The 22,809-nt window shown below is 41.7% G+C and overlaps 1 protein-coding gene across 1 annotated transcript in view; it reads left to right on the top strand.

Moving 5' to 3' along the window:
- Positions 1-22,809, top strand: part of MORN1 (MORN repeat containing 1) — a 1,183,152-nt gene that overhangs the window by 225,634 nt on the left and 934,709 nt on the right. The window contains exon 8 of the mRNA XM_078640924.1: positions 19,242-19,352. Within this exon, the coding sequence (XP_078497050.1) occupies positions 19,242-19,352 (111 nt within the window). The remainder of the gene's footprint in view (positions 1-19,241; positions 19,353-22,809) is intronic.

Raw genomic sequence — 22,809 nt, 5'->3', positions numbered from 1 at the left:
GGGCTTTCTTCAGGACCACGGTGTAGAGTGTATAGAGACCTCTGGCGTCTCTATATGTGAAAAGTACATGTAGGTATTTCCTAATGTGCCAATGTGAAAGGAAACAATAACTTTCTACTGTTCCTTAGAGGTCGCTCGGTACCTGTGAAAAGAAAATGACAAACTAGACATAGGGATAGGGGGGTGGGTTTACACAAGACTAGTAAACTGGTTTCTAAATACCAGGAACATATATAACGCTCAATGGCGTAGCAACTAAAAAATAGCAATACTTTATCTGACCTCCCTAACTCTTAGTCAGGGTCAACTTTCCCATAAATGGCAATCTTTATAATTCATCTCCCAGTTGTTTTAAAAAATGGCACGTTTTCTCTACTCAGTACCGGTGTCTGGTCACCCATTCTGCGGTGACGGTTGCGTCATGATTCATGTTTGTCAAATCTCTTATATTGCTCTAGTTAGTCTATTTGCGTGTGACTAGCTCCATTTTGTACAAACGTGTTATCAGTTTGATTTCTCTCCTCTATAGCCATTGTTTATAACAAACCGTTCATTAGGTTACCATATCAAGTCTCTTTGATGGCTCTAGTTAGTCTATATGCGTGCGTGCGACTAGCTTTGTTTTGTATAAACGTGTCGTCAGTTTCATTTCTCTCCTCTAGTGCCCTTATATGTATCAACATGTTCATTAAATTACCATGATGCCAAAGTTACCCCGTGTTTCAAATTATTATTGTGCGCTGCAGCATCGCATGTGGGTCAGGGAGGCCTGCTATAACAATGATAAGTAGTTCAGTTATTTTTTAAAAAAGGGTAGGGATTACGTTACGGTTTTGCCGGTATTCCATTCCTTTCTACCTGCGGTCACTCCGTTCTGCGACTTGTATTGACTCTGCCTTGTGAAGAGTCATGTCTTCAGTAACTTCCTGAAACGAGGTCTATATGGTTGGAGTCTGACATCGTCCGGTAGCTGATTCCATAGTTTAGATGCTCGATATGTCAGGCTCCAAACACCCCCCCCCCTCAACCCCCCCAATCGGGCTAAACCTTTGCTGGCCGATCTAAGGTTACACTGAGGAGTGCACTGTAGAAACAGTTTTTGTTGCTCTGCCACTCCACCCCCCAAACTGGGTTTTATGTACCAGGCACAGCGCTTTAAACTCAATTCGCTGTTGCACCTGCAACCAGTGGAGGGTTTTAATGCTGCCAGATATGTGGTGGAACCAGGGAATGTTCAACAGCATTCTGGATGCTGCATTTTGGATACATTGCATTTTTGAAAGTTGCCCCTTATAAATGCCAATGAGGGTATTACAATAGTCGATCATAGAAAGGATCAAGGCAATGACTACTGATGACCGGAATTCAGGAGGAGTAAAAGGAAAGATTTTACAGAGTACTTTTCAGCTGAAAGAAACATGCTGATGTAAGCTGGTTTATTTGGCCATGAAAACTCAGATGATGGTCCATTAAAATTCCCAAGTTTCTGACCTTTCCTGCGGGTACAGGACAATTTCCTGCCTCTGTCGGCCACCATACCTGGTTCCAGAGTGGTGCATCAGACCCAAACTCCATCACTTCAGTTTTACCTGTGTTAAGTTTGAGATAGTTCTGGTGCATCCAATCCATGATATGTTTTAGACAGCTGTGGAACTTCCCTGCAGTATTGTCCTCATTAGAAGAGATGGAGATGACCAGTTGGGTGTCATCGGCATATGACACTAACGAAAAACCATGTCCTATGTGAACTCAGCCAGAGGTGTCACGTAAATGTTAAAGAGTGTTGGGGGCAGTGCCAACCCTAACTTTGGCATCATGGTAATTTAATGAACATATTGATACGTATAAGGGCCCTAGAGGAGAGAAATGAAACTGACGACACGTTTGTACAAAACGAAGCTAGTCGCACGCACGCATAGAGACTAACTAGAGCCATCAAAGAGACTTGATATGGTAACCTAATGAACGGTTTGTTATAAACAATGGCTATAGAGGAGAGAAATCAAACTGATAACACGTTTGTACAAAATGGAGCTAGTTACGCGCAAATAGACTAACTAGAGCCATATAAGAGATTTGACAAACATGAATCATGACGCAACCGTCACCGCAGAATGGGTGACCGGACACCATTACTGAGTAGAGAAAACGTGCCATTTTTTAAAACAACTGGGAGATGAATTATAAAGATTGCCATTTATGAGAAAGTCGACCCTGACTAAGAGTTAGGGAGGTCAGATAAAGTATTGCTATTTTTTAGTTGCTATGCTATTGAGCGTTATATATGTTCCTGGTATTTAGAAACCAGTTTACTAGTCTTGTGTAAACCCACCCCCCTATCCCTATGTCTAGTTTGTCATTTTCTTTTCACAGGTACCGAGCGACCTCTAAGGAACAGTAGAAAGTTATTGTTTCCTTTCACATTGGCACATTAGGAAATACCTACATGTACTTTTCACATATAGAGACGCCAGAGGTCTCTATACACTCTACACCCTGGTCCTGAAGAAAGCCCAATTGACCGACTGGCGACAAAGGGCTGAAACATGTCGACCTAGATCACACCCTTTAGTGTGAGAGAGTCATAATCACTCTCAGACACCTACATTGTTTTTACTGCCTCCAAAACCAGAACTATTAAAATACGAATCTGGGATTGAGAGACTTTTAACTACCTTCACTACACTCTATCACTGTCACTATCACTGATCACTACTGCTCTTAACAAAGGGTATTACCTCCTGGTGGAGGTTGCATAACAACTAAACCCAATGATTATGCAGACATGTGTGAGGGCTAGCGGAGAACCAAGATATACCGCTTGAATTACCATCAACTACACGTGCATGAGGGTTTTTTAACTGGGACTAGAAAGAACGAACCCCGCATACCCTAGTTATGCAGGGCAAGTGATCCTTCCCATTTGATTAGATGGTAAAACACAGACATCCAGATATCCGGAGTAGCCCTGAAAGTGTTCTCTCATACATCCATGGTTTTCTGACAAAATATTGCAGACAAAAATATCACCCCAAAAATATTGATGCACCAAATTCAACTTTTTTATTCTTTGTATGTAACGTCAAAAGTATTGACAACAGGGATATAAAAAAAACACAATATCATCCAAAAATGGGTATGTAGAATTCTATGAATTATACAATATATTACATTTAAAACATATATTTACTTTAAAAATAGTACATAAAAAATACACATAATATAAACTATATAAAATATAACTTACAAACATAAAAGACAAATATTTTAGAACCTTTGCAAACAATAAACAAAATATAAAAAATCTAATTATATTATAATTTAATCTTAAATTAAAAAAAATCTAATGGAAAGTAATAGTAATAACAGTCACAAGATATGAAAACAGTAAACATTTACACAATAACACAACAAATGAATAAAAAAGTAAAAAAAAATAATATAAAATAATCTATATTTAACTAACTTTTAAAACAACGGTGAAAAAGGGCTTCTGTCCCTTGGTATAATCGTGACCTTAAAGCCATAAACCCAAAAATCAGGTGCAGGCACCTGGAGAGGTCTTGGAGAGCAGATTACAGTGAACAGAGTAAACTGCCTTACCAACGTGACCTAGAGGAATACAAGCAAGCCATTATTGATGCTAAAAAGCTGTACTTCACTAACAAAATATAGGAGGCTAAAAACTCATCACGTGAGCTTTTTAAGACGACAACGGCACTGTCTAAACTTAACCTAAAAAACAAATTTGTGCCGGACCAGAATTTCTGCAATCAGGTGGCAAGTTTCTTCCAGACAAAATTCAACGGATTTACGACAAACTGGAAGGTAAAATATCAAGCCCCTGCAACATTAGTATGCAGGAGGCAGATAGCTCTGCCAGGCTGGCCATATACAGTCAGCTCAGCAGTTTCTCACTTCTCTCCATGGAAAGAACAAATGACTTGCTATTAGCAGCTAAATCTGGATCCCCAGCAGAAACCTGTCCTCCGGTGATTATTCATCTGGCTTCGAACAAAGTCAGCTCCCAACTTGCCCCTCTCCTCAACAACATTATCCGCTCAGGAATTTTGCCCACCTCGTGGAAGAAGGCTTGCATTAGGCCAATCTTTTTTAAAAAAACTCTCTCGACCCCCATGTGCTAAGAAAATTACCGTCCCAGCTCCTGCCTGCCGCAGGCGGCTAAAATACTGGAAAAATCAATGAATCAAGATTTAATGGGATTTATAGAGGGGAATAATATTCGTGACCATTCTCAACACGGTTTCAGACAACATCTCTCCACAGAGTCTGCCTTGATTATGGCTACGGAAGAGATACGTGGACAACTGGACAGCACTGCCAAGGCCATTTTAATCCTCCTGGACCTATCAGCCGCTTTTGATACCGTTAACTATCAAGTATTGATTCTAAGGCTGAAGGAAATAGGTGTCAGTGAAGGGTGCTCAGTCCTCTGACCTCTTTCCTCGCAGATAGAGAACAAAGGGTCTGTTGGGGAAACCATCAATCAGAGAGCTTCACCCTCCCCTGTGGAGTTCCCCAGGGGTTGGCACTGTCCCCAACACTCTTTAACATTTACGTGACACCTCTGGCTGAGTTCACATAGGACATGGTTTTTCGTTAGTGTCATATGCCGATGACACCCAACTGGTCATCTCCATCTCTTCTAATGAGGACAATACTGCAGGGAAGTTCCACAGCTGTCTAAAACATATCATGGATTGGATGCACCAGAACTATCTCAAACTTAACACAGGTAAAACTGAAGTGATGGAGTTTGGGTCTGATGCACCACTCTGGAACCAGGTATGGTGGCCGACAGAGGCAGGAAATTGTCCTGTACCCGCAGGAAAGGTCAGAAACTTGGGAATTTTAATGGACCATCATCTGAGTTTTCATGGCCAAATAAACCAGCTTACATCAGCATGTTTCTTTCAGCTGAAAAGTACTCTGTAAAATCTTTCCTTTTACTCCTCCTGAATTCCGGTCATCAGTAGTCATTGCCTTGATCCTTTCTATGATCGACTATTGTAATACCCTCATTGGCATTTATAAGGGGCAACTTTCAAAAATGCAATGTATCCAAAATGCAGCATCCAGAATGCTGTTGAACATTCCCTGGTTCCACCACATATCTGGCAGCATTAAAACCCTCCACTGGTTGCAGGTGCAACAGCGAATTGAGTTTAAAGCGCTGTGCCTGGTACATAAAACCCAGTTTGGGGGGTGGAGTGGCAGAGCAACAAAAACTGTTTCTACAGTGCACTCCTCAGTGTAACCTTAGATCGGCCAGCAAAGGTTTAGCCCGATTGGGGGGGGGGGTTTGGAGCCTGACATATCGAGCATCTAAACTATGGAATCAGCTACCGGACGATGTCAGACTCCAACCATATAGACCTCGTTTCAGGAAGTTACTGAAGACATGACTCTTCACAAGGCAGAAGTAAGGTCCCTCACCTGTGCTTAACATGTGTCCTCCCTCAGCGCCAAGACGCCTCGGCATTCGTGGGCATTATAAGCTTACTACTTACCTACTTACTTAAAATTACATCAAAAAATGTATGTTAAAACAATTAAAAAAATTAGATTAAAACAATTACACTTAGAGGAGTAAAATGCCCTGATACCACTCCAACATAAAGTGGGGAACGTGTTGGACTTTGGAGAGGTCAGATTTACAATACCCATACCAACATAAACAATAGTAGGGAAAGTGTTTTCTGGATGGGTTAAATTTACTATTCTCATTCTAACGTAAGCAACAGTAGGGAAAGTGTTGGATTTAGGAGGAATTGGATTTACTATTCCTGCTCCAGTGTAAACAGCAGAAGGGTACTCGTTGCACCCTGGACTAGGCAGATTTGCTATTCCCTCTCCTACCCGAACAACAGTAGGAAAAGTGCTGGACTTGAAAGGGTAGATTTAGTATTTCCACTCCAATATAAGCAACACTAGGGAAAGTGCTGGACCTTGGAGGGGTTAGATTTAAATTCACACTCCAACGGAACCAACAGTAGGGGAAGAGTTGGACTTTGAAGAGGTCATATTTACTAGTCCCACTCCAATGCAAACACCAGTACGGAAAGAGTAGGACTTTGGAGGGGGCATATTTACTATTCTCACTCCAATCTGAGCATCTGTAGGGAAAGTGTTGGACTTTGAAGGGGTTAAGTTTACTGTTGCCACTCCAACAAAAGCAACAATATGGAACATGTTGGACTTTGGAGGTGTTTGATTTACTATTCCCATTTCAACTTAAGTAACAGTAGGGAAAGTGTTGGATTTTGGAGGGTTGAGAACTGCTATTCCCACTCCAGCATCAGCCAAATTGGGGAAAATATTAAACTTTAGAAAGCTCAGATTTAATTTCCCATATTCTAAATTAATACAAATTAAAATTAATATATATAAAATAGATAAAACATAAAATACATTTTCATAAAAAAGTAACAAATATTTGTAACATTATATAATGTATATTTATTAAAAACTAAAAGCATAAAACAAGCATAACAAATTAGACACAAAATACATTCAAATGTAGTAAATCTGTTTTAAAAATATATTTAAAATACTTCCCACCCTATTGTCCGAAAATTACAACAAAAACAAAAAACAAATTAAATTAATCACAGAAAATATGCACATTATTTAAAATAAATATAATAAAAGTATACAATTATTGATTACATAAAAGACTTAAATGTAACATAGCTAATTAATATCGAAATGATTAAAAACAATTAAGTAATTACCACAATCATCCAGTTAACCAATTATCAAGTAAAAAGGGGAACATTTTGTTAAAATTATCTACTACATAACTTAAAAGATATATAGTTATCAAATTAACCAATTAAAACAAACAGAAATTGATAATAAATTAAAAGGAAATATGTAACATGCTTCTCACCCTATTCCCTGCCCTAGAAACCCAACAACCGGCCGAAAAATATAATGAACAAGCACTGGCGTTGCCAATAGGTCTCGCAGTAGGAAAGTTGGAGCTATTGGTTTTGTAAATGACAAAGCCCTTTATGTTTTTAAAATGAAAAAAAAAATAAAAGGCATTGTTATTTGCAATTGTAATAGCTCCAACTTTCCTACTGCGAGACCTATTGGCAACGCCAGGAGAGGGGTGAGGGGATGAGTACGTTACACATGGTAAATTACGCATCTGAGCGTGCCTGGGGTAAGAAGTTTTCACGATACCGTGACTGGCACTCCCTTGAGGCTAGTTAAGGCAGCATCCTCGGCGCACCACCACGTGGTGGCGCTATGCATGGAGAAAAGGCCCGAAAACTGGCCTTTAGTGGTTGAAGAGCGCTCCAGCGGCAAGGTCGTATTTTGCCTGGCGTGATGAACACCTTGGCTCTGTTCTTGCTGATTATATTCCTGCAGCTCTTTCCTAAGAGACCCGCCTTTTCCATGAAACGTAGGCATATGTACAGTATGCACATAAAACGCGCCCGTATGCTGAGACAATGTACGCAACGCTTACCTTACACATGCCTAAGTTCATTACTGGTGCAAGCTCACACTTAAAATTCAAAAAGCACAATCAATCTGTTACGTCGACCCTTTTTAAACTCGATGAATCAATGCACTTCATTCCGTTACCCGTGGTATCTTTGCCAGGCCCGGGCCACCATGATATATTTATTTATTTATTACGGGAGCTATGTAGCGCCAACATCGCCACTTGGGCAGCCCAGCGCTTTACATCAAACATGGAGAAATGAAAATCCCGGACCGTAAGAGAGAATGAAGGCGTTAAGCGGGCTTCATTTCTGCATCCGGTTTCTGAACCGTGTGAATGTTACAGAAACATTTGTCACATGTTCGGCCTTGTATTTTTGCTAATTATTGCGGCGCACTTATGTATTTATCAGTTCACTTATTTCTGAAGCACATCTTTACAGCACTGAGTTGGGGAAGCAGCTTAGTTGTTCCGGATGTCTGTTATTCGACTTGCAAGTAATGAAGTGCAAGCCTCAGTGTTACAAAACGGGAACTCTACCTAAGAAGACTTTAGCTGTTGATTTACCCACAGTGGCAGGGAGTAATACTATACGTGAACCACTTACTGGTGGGGAGGGGCTGATCCCGTGCACGGGATTGGCAAACAGTAATCGGTTTTGCATCTCGCATGACTCGAAACAACATCTTGTGCTCATTTACATCGCTGACGCAACTTCTTAGAGTAGCACGGGGGGGAGGAGAATGAAGACATTACCTTAATGCACATTGCCTGCCACATGAGGTTTTCTCGGCGGTCTTGCCAGACGTACATGGGCAATCCGTGGGGGAGAGAGCGGAGGGGGATGGTGTGTGGGGGCCGGCCTGCCGGCCGGCCAGCCAGCCATGATTAATTAGGGGAGGAGAAGCCTTAGGGGAGGAGAAGCCTTGCTAGACGTACATGGGCAATCCGTGGGGGAGAGAGCGGAGGGGGATGGTGTGTGGGGGCCAGCCTGCCAGCCGGCCAGCCAGCCATGATTAATTAGGGGAGGAGAAGCCTTAGGGGAGGAGAAGCCGCAGAGCGCACGCTGGGCGAAGCCCTTTGACGTGCTGTGCGGCCGTGAATGCGCGTGCTTGTTTGCTCACGTGATTCACATGAACTTCAAGAAAACCGCAGGAACGAAGCCCGTGGTTTCACGAGGAATTTGAGCACTTGAATTCTCGCTCCCTCAATGCGCTTGCACGCATTGTAGGTCACGAGACCTAAAAACCTTTAAATGGATTACCAAATCAAAAAAACAGAACACAAAAAAATTAAACAATAATCAACATGAAAATATTGACTTATAAACCGAAAACGTATAAAACTCAACAATTAAAATGTTTTCATTATCTACAACTTTATTTAAAAAATGATATAAAAGACCTTATTATCAACATTCTTAGCTTCTATATTCGGTCCCACAATATTCCCAACATCGCAGTATTTTTTTTAAACGATATTTGTGTCTAAGGCTATTTTTTACACAAAATGGTTTTGGAATACTAACCACTACTATTCTTGCTGTCTTGGTATTGGATAAAAGGTTAAGTAACCATGTGACCATGCTAGAAAATGCTCTTCCCTAAATAGTTCTAAATTATACTGTGAGTAACCAGTTACCAATTGAATGTTGGAAAGGGTTCTTCCGGTGATAAAAGGAAAATCACTTTGTGTGCTACTGAACCAGATAGAGACTAACTCTGACTCCTCAAAGGTGCCACCACCACCAAATAACAAACACACAAGTAAAATGGGAAACGGCAAAATAACTCGCATTTCATATTACCACATTTGGGAATGCATTCTCAATTGTGGTCATTCTTCATCGAAATGTTGAGTCTCGAGCCTGGTGATTATTCTTTTACCATTACAGTGTTGTTTGGTCCATGCTTATCAAATCACTGGACCTCCCTCATGGCTTATGATTTGCCTCAATTCATTCACTGCCATCATAAAGACCACCAAACACAAAGGCCGCCAGACCAGTGATTGTAAGTGCTGCTGTCTGAGCCTTGATTTCAAATCTTGGACTGAGCAGAGACTCAGGAGCTGGTATGGACCTCTCTGGATCCTCTAATTAAAGCAATCTGCTCATGAACCTTCTGAATCCTGGAAGGCGGAATCGAGAAGGATTTGCCAAAACATCAATAATTGATGAAATGTGAGGTATTGCGAACAATATTTCAATAACATTTGAAGTGGAAGTGCTGCACTGGCCTTGTCAGTGTGCCAAGCCTGCCTTCATGTCATTCATCTCATCTCTTGTTCTTACTCCTTTTATTCTGGCTGATTTATCTTCTGGTTCTTTCTAAAAAAAAAATCTTTTCAAGAATTTCATAGATTTCGAGAAATAAAGGCACAAAATACCGCATACAAAGCAAGACTGATAAATATATGTAGTAGTGGTATGTTGATCACTACAGATATTGTGTACAGGATGAAGCTGGACGAGCATTCTAGTAATTTAGTATTATGAAGAATGGTGGCCATCTCACTCCATGTCATCACAGGCTCTATTTCCGAGCCTGGACTTTTGTGTGGTAGTATATCACATTTGGGGTTTTGCTTTCATTGAATTGATCAAGTTAACACATCTGATAGCAATGATTTGTTGGTTAGAAATCCAGGTCTGGAAGCTGGGTCTGTGAATACATGGATGGAGGTGATCATCCTAGTGCTAAGTTGAACATGGCCCACTCAGTATGGATTGACAGGTGAATACAGCCTTTCCACTCAGAAAAAATCAGCTTCAGTGTTATCTGTCATTGGTCAATTCGTAGGAGGTGATTTGTTTCTGAGTTTTGGGGTAGGTGCAACAATGCTTAGAGTTATACTGATGAAGTACAGATTGAATTAAACGTTAACCATTACTCTAATATATGAACTGTTATTTCTAGAAAGAGAACCGTGTTCACAATGGAACTGCGTGTGAGATAGACTGCTTGGACTTTATGCGCAATTCTCTTCTGGTGCTTACGAACAATAAAGCAAAGCTGTTATTGTGTTCTACATCATGGCAGACATTTTGGAAGGAGAAATAGAATGGGCTTGATTCACAAAGCCATTTGCACATTTAAGCCTGACTTATGCTCAAATTGCTTGGCGTACGAGCGAAAGGTATTCAGCGATAACATTTGACTCGTCGATCCTTAAACTCAAGCGCAATATTACTCTACGATGCAGCAATACCACAAGTCCTCATGGATTACAGCGACCACCTGCCCCAAGAAACAACGATAAACACACCGACAATACCAAACCCGCCAGGCGCCAACAACCTGGGTACGGACTTTACAACAAACGAAAGACGGGTAAAATGTAAAGTTACCGACCCACAAAACCTTTTAGAGCAAGCGAAGCACGCTCTCCACGAAGCGCAGTCCGAATCATTAAACCTGATAATACGTTGGGAGGTATTCACAAAAAAAATGAAAGACATCGCTGAAAGAAACGTGCATACAAAGCGAGTAGGCAAGACCAGCGATGCGATACACAAGAGCCACCATAACTTCCCAAATTATACCAATCTAAAAAGACTGAAGACACAAATTAACCACACTCTGCGAAGAGCAAAAATAGATCCCTCCGCCTACCAGGCTTTAAGACAGTTAAAAGGCGACCGAAGGAAATTAATATGGCAACTAAAAAAGGACGCAGATGAGACATTCTGGGGAAAACTCCTACACGATGCAAAGACAAACAACAGCGCACAGTTCTGGCAAAAGATTAATGGCCTGATCAACCAGCAAAGCCAGGCGATGGAATCCCATGTGACGGAAGATGCCTGGACAACCCATATTAGCACACACTTCTGCGACACCAACGAAACATGGAAAGAAACTGGCGAAACCAACATCAGGAGCAAAGAATACTTGCCTCCACTCAAAGAATCCTCGACAATCAACGAAGCACTATCAATCACGACTCTACAAATAACTAATAGGATTTCCAAAGGGAGAACAGAGGGAGCTCCAGGCCCCAACGGTATACCCCCAATAATATTCAAGCAGGCACCAGAATACTGGGCACCTACTCTAAAACCAATGTTTGAAAAAATATGGCAGACTGCGACAATTCCACGATCATGGAGGGGGGCAATAATCTCACCAATATATAAAAAAGGAGACAGGAAAGATCCAAGAAGCTATCGGTTAATTGCCTTATTAGACAACGAAGCAAAATACTACGCTGGCCTCTTACTTCAGGAACTGACATTATGGGCGGAAGAAACATCAGCAATCCCACTTAATCAAACAAGCTTCAGAAAAAACATGGGGACGACCACAAACATCCTTGCCTTGTCACTCCTGATCGACTCAGCTCTAGAATGAAAACAACCCTTGTACCTGTGTTTTATTGACTACAGCTCTGCCTTTGACCGCGTAAACAGAAATCTGCTGTGGCAAAAACTGAAGAGAATGAAAATTCCAGCAACACTACTGAACCAACTAATCCTCATGCACAGCGATACATGGGTCCAGGTTAAACTAGGTACCGGCGACTTTTTAACTAAGAAAATTCCAACTAACACAGGAGTAAAGCAAGGATGTGTGCTAGCGCCAACTTTATTTAATCTCTTTATGGCCGACCTATCCACCACACTAAATGAAAACAACTCACATGCGCCAAAACTGGGGGGAACTCATTTGTCTAACTTATTTTATGCTGATGACTTGGTGCTAATCAGCCGGACTCCGATCGACCTACAGCGGCTCCTCGACATCACCGCACAACACTCCAAAACAAATAAACTTAGTATTAATTTTTGTAAAACAAAAGTCATGCGCCTCAACTACCGCAAGAAGAAACCAACATTCAGTTGGAACCTGGATAAAAATAAATTGGAAGTCACAAATAAATATCATTACTTGGGAGTGACTATTGACCATAGGGGGAGCTTCAAACCGCAATGTGAGGAGATAAAAAAGAGAGGCTTAATGGCAGCTGTATCGCTAAGGAACTTGAAAAATAAGATCATCGTCCCAAGCTTCACCCCACTCCTAAAACTGATACAAGCCAAACTGATACCATCCATTACATACGGTAGCGAAGCAATGAGAGGCAAGGATACCGGAACCTTAGAAGGAGTAATTACAAGAGCAATGCGGATGATGTTTGGCCTCCCGAGATACACTTCTCCGACGCAGATCCGACTCGAATTTGGGCTGGTTAAGGAAGAGCTTGCTCGCAAGGGAGCATACCTTAAGACCTGGCACAAAATTAGCAGAGGGGAAGCAAACACCCTCAACGCACTCCTCTGGAAAGATCTACAAAGCAAAGACAACTGCCCAGCAAGACTCTTTCTAGAGGATGCAATAAAACAACTGGGGGCGAGTCAACTATGGGATCTGCAAGGGAGCCTGGCAGGTTTCAAAAAAGCTGTAAACAATACAGTTAGGAAAGAATCCCTCCTACAAGACAAAGCCTCACTAACAGAGAGAGCACATGGCTGGCTGACACTACAAACCTACAATAAACTCACACCACAGGCATACCTTCTGACCAGCTTCACCAAAAAAATAAAAGAATCATTCCTAAAATTACGATTAGGAGTATTACCCTCAGCTGACCATATGGCCCCTTGGCTGCGGCCCCCAACACCGGCAAACTGTCGCATGTGTGGAACTCATGAGGAAAACATCGTACATCTCATTACCATCTGCAAAGAGCTGCAGCAAGACCGCAGGAACCTACTGAGACCCCTACTCATAAAAAAAGGAATCAGGACGTGCAGGCAAGCAACTCTGGCTTGCTTCAGAGGCGACGAAGTTCAAATGGCTTGCCGACTGGTAAAATACCTCGGAGCTGTAGAAAGCAGAATCAACACAAAGAAAGAACAAACGGACAAGGACAGCACACCCTCAATACTGTGAGTGCCAAAACATCAAGACAGCTCAGAGACTTAAACTGAATTAAAACACTGGCATACTATAACTAAAAGTTATGAACATTCAGGGTAAAGGCCAGCCAGTCTTCCAAAAAGGAATAGGCACTGCAATACCTAACTTTGTATAGGAACGAGGGCCAGGACTGACAAAAGAAACCCTCTCCGTAGAAGGACACGAGCACCTAACGGCAGACGGACACTCCGTTCTTTTTAACCTTTTTTAAACTGCACTTTGTAACATAGCTTAAATCGAATAACTCCATCATCTATGCTGCTATAAATATTTTTAATACTTTCCTTTTTTACTGCTGACGGTTTTTGTAATGGTTTTTATTAACTGTACAATAAAGTATTACTTACAAGTCCTCACTGGTGGGGGTGGGTCCTTAAGGGGTGGCTTTCCACACCGGGTTTGAGAATACCCAATGTGGGTTTTCTCAAACCTTTCTTCAACCCCTTTGTAGCCTGAAAATAGTTTTAAATGTACCCTGCCAAGGATAAAAACATTTTTCCCCCCAAGGAGGTAAGGGAAAGAAAAAGGAACTCCCCTTCCAACCCCAAATTGGTGGAGTTATAGGGAAGAGGTTTCTCAAGAGGGAAAACATTTTTTCCCAGGAGAATGAATTAAAACACAACTGCAATAACATTTTCTCAGCCACAATTTGGCACTAAGTACATTTGTGCATGCTGAAATGGCGCTGTGTAGTCACAAATGCTACATTTTCCACGACTTCACCTAGTAATCTGCGAGAGGCGCAGATTTTTGGCGCAACCTGAGAAACCTTTTTGAATTCCCAAAATATGTAAATCTACATCATGTGAGATCGTAAGCCTCCGGCTGTAGATTAAAGAACGATTCTTTAGGAACGGTACCCAGTGTTGAGATATGAACTTGTGTGCTTAGTTTTGTGTCTACACTAAGAAGTGACATGGGGAGGTCCTCGTGGCTAGCTTGTTGACTGTGCAGCCAGGAACCATGAGTTCTAGACCTCTCTTCCATCCTCTCCTCACGAAAATGTGGAATCATGGGAAATTACCTTTTCTCTATATTTTTCAGTTTACATATGTGCCAAGTGTAGAGCTCATGGACACTTGATAACTCCCAAGTACTATAAAACAACTTGGAAAATTCACTTATGTTTACCAGATATTTCAGCTATAATGACTTGCAATTGGAATTAAAAATGTAATTCTGCAATTGGACCACATCTCTTCCTCTGATATCATTTTCTCCTGACGTCACTACGGAGTGTCTTGTTGCCTCCCTTTTTGCGAGAATGGCATAGGGTTTACATATACTAGGTGGGATGACATCAACTAAATACTTGGTAAAAGTACAAATTATGAATTAGAAAGAGAGTAACCCCTCAGAACCAACCTATAAATAAACCTAACTCAAGCATGCTCGCTACCTACACACCTGAAAGGATCGACCTTAGATTGGATTATTGCAAGAGACAAAAATGCATCGATCCGTTCTATAGACCCTTGCGATTGGTCCGATCATCATGCAATATCATTTGCGATACCCACAGTGAGAAAGGGAACGACTGTGCAACCCTCCAAGTTCAAAAAATGGACTCGCGACACGAAAGAGGCTAATATTGAGCTACTGGTTGAAAGGTGTGAGAGAGACTTAAAGCCACCTAACCATCTACAGAATGTAAATGAGCTTACAGATCACTACATTACGTCAATCGAAAATATCGTCAACAACACCATGCCACTAAAACTGAAAAGAGTCACAGAGAAGACAAAAAATCCTTGGTTTAGTGGATCACTGAATGAAGACAGAAGGAAACTGAGAATGGCCGAAAGGAAATGGAGACAACACCCCTCATCCCCGGAGCTAAAAGCTCTCAGAAAAATCAGAAGCCAATATAACAAAAAGATCATCACTTCCAAAAAGGAATTTATCCGATCAGAACTGGACAATGCCAAAAACAGACCACGAAAACTCTTTGAAATCCTTAAACAACAATCAAACAAACTAGCTAAATCCTCTCAGGAGAACACAATTACTCCGTTAGGCTGTGAAGAATTCTCCACATTTTTTACAGAGAAGGCTAAAGCGCTGGAAGAAGAGCTCACAAATGCGGCAACCACTATACATCCTTTGCCCCCGAATGATGACACCCAGTCATTAGAATGTACCAAGACCAAAAACGAGGCAAACTGGGACACATTCAAACTATACGACCATTATAAGATCGCCAAAATGCTGTCAGAAATTAAACCTAATAACCACTACCAAGACCCTCTTCCCAGAAAATGCGTAAGAGATATTAACCACATTCTGGTTCCAATATGGACTAAAATAATAAATGCATCACTATCCCAAGGGATCCTCCCTGACTGCCTGAAAACAGGTCAAGTGGTTCCCATAGTCAAAAAGCCTACAGCGGATGCAACAGATCCGAATGACTTTCGCCCAGTGACTAACATCCCTCTTCTAGCCAAACTAATCGAGAAATGTGTGCAGGGTCAATTAAGCCAACACATCACCAAATTCTCCTTACTTGACGACTGCCAATCAGGATTCAGAGCAGGACATAGCACGGAAACGGCTATACTACATATTGTGGATGACGCGCTACAGGCCCTAGACCAAAATCGAGCGTGCCTACTGATTCTCCTGGACCTGTCATCTGCATTTGACACGGTAAATTACGAAGCCTTACTGACCAGACTTCGAGATAGGATGGGTTTAACTGGAAATGTGCTGAAATGGTTCGACTCTTTTTTAAGGAACAGGACACAAAGATTCCTGGTCAATCATTCCACCTCAACTCCATGTCCCAACACAATAGGAGTCCCACAAGGATCGACACTTTCTCCAGACCTGTTTAACTTGTATGTTGAACCACTCACAGAAATTCTCAGAGAATCACAGATATCCTACCACATGTATGCAGATGATACGCAAATTTACATAAAGGTCGCCTCCGTTGAAGACATTGATCGGATGAACGAGTCCTTAGGAAGGGCACTGCAATGGTTATCCACCAATCACTTGAAGCTAAATGCTCACAAAACAGTGTTCCTACTAATTTCGCCACCAAGATGCCAGTCGGAAATAAGGGAATGGACCAAACTAGTGACTGCACTAAACTGCACCCCAACATTAGTCGAATCAGCTAAATCGCTTGGAATCACCCTAGACGAGAACCTTAACATGAAAGCTCACATTAATGCAATGGCTAAAAGTGCCCGCTTCCACCTTAACTACTTAAGGAAAATGAAACCCTACATCTCTGAAGCTGATCTAAAGTTATCAATCCAATCTCTTGTTATCTCTAGGATTGAATACGGCTGCTCCACCTTAGCAGGCTTACCAAAAATGTCAACAGCTCCGCTAAAAGCCTGCCTCAATGCAGCGGCAAGACTGATCACAGGATCAAGGAAATTTGACCACATATCCCCTCACTTGAAAGCATTAAATTGGCTACCTTATGAAGCCAGAATCCAAATGAAGTTAGCATGTATCACCCATAAAGCGCTGCACTTCAACACTCCTAGATATCTAGCCAAGAAAATTAAGATATCGGGAGGTGACAGGCCAGCCCGGAGTGCCGCCGAACTGCTATTGCGGCCAGCCAGATTCCAAAAGAAAAAGACTTACGACAGAGCATTTTCTGGAGCTGCCCCTAGAATCTGGAATTCTCTTCCTCCAAGCATTAGGAAGATTCGCAATATTGCATCATTTAAGCGGGAAGTGAAGAGCCTCATGATGAGCAAATACCTTGCATAGATACGCCGCCCTGATCTAGTGCTGCTCTCAGAAGGAGAAGCTCCAACCTGAATAATATGAAAGCTAATTATTGACGCAAGACTGGCGATATATAGAGACGCAGAGGTACTCTTACCTAATGCACTGAAGGGCAATGTGTCAATATATCTTTTACGCACAGCCTAAACCTTACCCTCTCCTACCTCACTCCTGTCAGGGTATATGGCATATGATATAAATTTAGCCTTACCCCACATCTTAATACGAATTGCATGGTATCTGTTTCTCATATATATTGTCTCACACAATCATAGCCATACTATTATCTACCTCATAACGGCTTTGTCCTTAGAAAAGTTAACACTTTGTGATGCCAAAACCGTACCATCGCCTACCTCACCTTGACGGGGAACATGGGCATATGATATAAGCTTAGCCTTACCCGACATATTAATGCGAATTGCACAGGTGTTTTTGTTTGCATATATATTGTCACATAATCATATTCATTTTATTATATACCTCATATCTGTTTTGTTTCTTGTAATGTCAACACTGATGTTAGTCAACTATTCTGATGTTAAGCGCTCTGATACCCACGGGTCTTGTTCGCGCTATACAAAACTTTACAATAAAACAATAAATAAATAAATAAACCAAGGGGACAGGGTTAGAAAACAATCAAAAACAAATACCTTCCCAAGACGTATCAAAATAAGTTATATAAAATAGTACAAATAAAGATTTAACACTCTTGTGCAATCCTGTCCAAGCAAACTTCTTTATCACAGATATGACTATATAAATGTATTAAAAATCATGACATTCGATACAGACATACAAATAACCATATTTCACATAACATAAAGCTTTACAGGAATAACTAAAAATTAGGTGCCTTTTGTAGTATTTTAAATAACATATTTAGATATAGCCTTGGGAGGTATTTGTTTTTTTTTAGTACAAATAATACCAGCAATAAATATTCCATTACGTTAAAGACTTAAAAAGGTACAGCACACACACGTGGAACACTTGTAAAATATGATGGATATCAGAGGATTTAATAGATATCCACTTTTAGCCAAAAAATAACTCAGTGGGTTAAATGTCCTATGCAGAAATATGTGCAAACCCTGTAGGTCATGGTGGACAGCTAACCATTTAATCAGCCGCGGCTCATGCAGGTAAGAGCGGTGGGTCGGTGGGGAGGATTTCGACAGACGACCACGAGGGAAAATACATTATTTATTTAATGTTCCCTCCTGTTCATCTGTCAAAATCCGTCTCCACTCAGCCTCACCGCCCTACCGCTCATACCTGTATGAGCCGCAGGTGCATTTAATCCTTCTGACGTTGACAAAATGAGTCCTATTGAGTGTGGTAATACTAATACCTATGCTTTAAACTCCAAGAGATAATTCTGATTGTGGGATGTCTTTTACAAGTGCTGACTATTATTATTAGTAGTAGCTGCAGTATTATTAGAACATTGGAATGTTCAGCGCTTTATTGAAAACAATGGAGTGCTCTGGGCTTCTAATGGCTGGAAGAAGCCTGGAGCATCAACATTCCAATGTTTAACAAAGGCCTCACTGACACCAAGGGGATTTCAATTTTACAAATTAGATCACTCTGCACTCTAGGGGAAGAATGTTCTAATAGCCTTAGAGCCCTCCGTAGCAGGTTCTACTGGCCATTAAAGGCCCGCTTTCTTGTTAAAGGCCCGAGTCGCAGGATCGGGCCTTTAACGTTGGAGCGGGTCTTTAATGGCCGGTAGAGTCCACTACAGAGGGCTCTATGGTTATAGTAGAAATAGCTGTGCAGTAGTGGCATTATAGACTAATCTTACAGGGGGTGTTGCGTAGCCTAAGAAATAATTCTGAAACATCCAACATAGTTTTTTTTGTATTGCGTTCTAAAACTTTCAAGCATGAGTTAACTTAAAGTTGAGCCCTGTCTGGTACCTGTGAGAGTCCTTCTGCATGAATAAAGCAAATGGCAAAAATAAAGCACCCACCATTTCGCTACTCTGATTTATTCACAAAGCAATACTTTTCTGACTCTGCTTCAGTACACACCGAAGAAGATAAGAAGGTTAAACTAAACCTCTCTCATTTCAGGCATAGCAAAGAAAATTGTGATCATGGGGGATGAGGTGATTGAGGTGGTGCAAGGATGGCCAGTAACCATCCACGTCCAGCTGCAGGATGAAGATGGACAGCTTTGTGAAGGTAAGGGCTTTGTGTATGTTAACAGAAAATCTCCTACAGGCCCTTCTCCATCAGTCCTTTTCTGACAAATCCTAGATAGAACAATGAAGCCGTCCACTCTGTTGCATGCTTGAGCAGTGTTACCCTCCTGAGTACAAAATCGGAGGGTGACACTGCTAATAAAGTTTGACCTTAGACTGGTGGATCCTGCAAATAGTTGTAGTATTCATTCAAGAGTTTGCTTTCCCACTGTGCTTTCCCAAGAGCTGAAGCAAAGAGCGGCAAACTCTTATAGGAGATTTCACAGATGCTGCAAGCGTGTGCAGTAAATGGGAGAATAGATTATGTAGGTTTACTTCATATGGTCTTATTACAAAAAGGGAGATTGCAAAATTGAGGCCCATTTTAGACCTCATGACTATCAATAAGTTAATGAAAAAGGAAAGTTGAAATCTCTTCTCTGATGCACATATTTGGTGATGTTGGGAGATAATAACTGAACAGTGCGCGGGGCCTTCTAGATTGCACTGGGGTTGATCGTATTGGTGAAGCAGAATGTTTGTAAGGATCAAGTATGGTGGACACAGGACACCAACCTATTGAATTGTTAAGACTTTTAATTTTGTCAGATTCAAGTTGCGGTGTAATGTCTACATGACATAACGGGGTTCATTTGTATGCTATGATATGAATGTAACAGTCTACTCAATTGCTATATATCTATATATCCGTTTTTGGGGTTTAGTATGATCAGGTTGCTTTCTTAAAGCTTTTTTCACCTAGTGCAGAGCAGACAAGTTCTCGTGATGACTGACCATGCTGTTGTCACGTCCTATAGAGCAGGCAGTGGAATTTTTGGAGCTGTGCATGGAGGCAATGATTCTCTGTTATTAGGTAATACCCTGCGCTATCTATGTTCCTTTGGAAGGTGAAAGGAAAGAGTGGACAGATGTTTGAGAAGGCTTCCAAACATCTTCACATAAATGGACTCTTCATCCAGACGTAATTGAAAAATTTTGAGATGACTGTATCCACATCTGCACCACTTTGCAACCTATCAGATTACAAAGTACCAGTTGTTTAGGTCTCGTCCTATTCCATTCCGCAAGGAATGAATAGGACGAGACTATTGGGGCTAAACTAAGAGCTAAACTAAGCTCTGAAAAAAATGCGGTTTTCTAGAAGTGCATGTGGTCTCGTGACCGCGCTTCTATCTGCCTGCCTTGCATCACCACATGAAAGCCACTCACACTTCAAAGGCTCCGCTCCCCGCCTGCACTTCGCACTCTCAGACTTCCCCTCCCACCTCCCACGGCCGCTCTTCCCATTCACGCGCTCGTTACCATTTGCTCCCGAGCCTCATTTCTCCTCCCCCTCCCCTAATCACAGCAATGCCAAGAGCTTGTTTGTAAAAACTTACCTTATTTCAACCCTCCCTCATGTGCTACTTTTCCCTTCTTGCTACCCCGACCCATTCCTTCACTGTCCACACCTGCATTATGTACAACATGAACAAAATGCATTGGCAGACCCAATGGGTCTCACAAGCGAAACCTATTTACTTTGCCAAGCATTTGTTTCACGTGGGTTTCTGGTTGACATTTAAAGCTGTAGCCGGGCGGCATTTACAAAGACGTGTTTGGTTATTGTATTCCTTCAGAGGGGAGATGAAATGAAGCAAATGGAGCCTGGAAAGTTATGTTACCGTTCTCCTTACTATGACAATATATTCGGGATGTTGAATTGACTATGATTCTACCCGCGGTGCTTGCAAGCTCACCTTGTCTCACGGGAGAAAGAAATCGTCTCACGCGATCCTGACATCGTCGCATTTCCAATTTGACAAATTAAAGGCAGTCAAATAGATGCATTCGTTTGATCCCCATGACACCCTGTGAATCATCCAGTCTACTGTCTTGAAAGGTTTGCAGTGTCCGCACGGTTTGCTAGTTAGCCACCAGTCTTTGGTCTACCTCTGCTGGGCGCTCAGTTCGTTCAGAAGGGCATCTGCATTTTGAGCACCGCCATACAAAGGTCCAATTAAAGTTTCCGACCAAGTGAGCCTCTTTTTTGTGTACGCAAATGCACATAGTAATTAGTCCATGAAAACGAACATACCGACCGATCATTTCCCCCTCCCCCCCCCCCTACTCCCACGGCCTTTATTTTCAGCATAATCCGGTTGTATAGGCACATTTGCTAAACAGGGGACTAGAAAGCCCAGAAACATTAAATCGATAGCTAATTTCTGGCCTCCTTAGTTCTACACTCCACGCCACAATTTTAGGGCTCTTCGAATGGAATAGAATAGAGTGAGAGGGAGCACAATTGTTTAAATAAAGAACTAAAGGCACAAACATGTAACCAAGGTCAACACAGCCTTAGGAAAGCAAATCGGTTATACTGAAATACGTAAATCGACCAGAGGTTTCCAGAAGCGACGCAGGAAAGAACAGTGACATCCTTTGGGTATTCCAGTGGCATAACCTATGGATTATAAACCTGAGACACTACATTGAATAGTGTCTCAGTGTCTATCGATTGTAGGAGGCAATTGACTTTCAAGGGTTATGTATATATATATATATATCCGCATGTCGATATGATGCATTATGGGATGGATAGTTCTGTTGAGGTGCAAGCACGCACTGGGAAGCTGACTTACCAAGTAATGTTCACACACTATGGGCCTTATTTATGAAGGCCTTGCGCTGCCGGTGCGTCACTTTTTCCCATTTTAAAAGTGACGCACCGGCGGCGTAAGGACTTCATAAATAAGGCCCTATGTGTTTAGTTGCATTCCCGGAGAAGCGGTGGCCTCATTTACTAGCCAGATGGCTTTCATTTAAACCTGTTATTTTCGGAGATCTCAGAGACTGGGTTGACAGTGAACTTCTCCCTTAAAATGCAGGTCAGAGGCTAATTGCTGATGAAGGGGTTTCCAACGTTCACACATGCTTCACACCGGAGGTTTTACCAAGTGACTTTGGAGGGGATATTTATCGTCACGATTCTTTTTAATGTATTCATAATTTGCAGTTCGTTTTTAGGCATCATGAAATGAGGGTTTTGGCAGAACAAACTCATATACTATTAATTCACTACCAGGGCAGAGGGCTTGTTATTTTGATGATTGTGGGCAGCATCTCAATGCTTTGCAGCCCCACCAAAGGCAATTGGCAAAGCTAATACGTTCCAACGACCTGACCTATTTGCTCTACCAATGCTTTTTTCCAGTTTACCCTTCTAGGGATTTTTGTAAGACGGATGCACAGACTCAGTCCGATTGTAGTGATCGGCTAGAAAATGTCTTAAAGACATTGTTTCTAGAAGTGTATATGTTCTTAATCTATTTATGTCACGGATTACGTTCTATGCCCTCACACCCCCTCATCCCCTCACCCCCCTCACCCTCTCACACACCCTCACCCCTCTCACCCTCTCACACACCCTCTCACACACCCTCACACCCTCACCC

The sequence above is a fragment of the Lissotriton helveticus genome, chromosome 5_1, assembly GCF_964261635.1.
Source record: "Lissotriton helveticus chromosome 5_1, aLisHel1.1, whole genome shotgun sequence".
Taxonomy (NCBI): domain Eukaryota; kingdom Metazoa; phylum Chordata; class Amphibia; order Caudata; family Salamandridae; genus Lissotriton; species Lissotriton helveticus.
The sequence above is the reverse complement of the archived record's forward strand: the minus strand, read 5'-3'. Positions and strand labels throughout refer to the sequence as shown.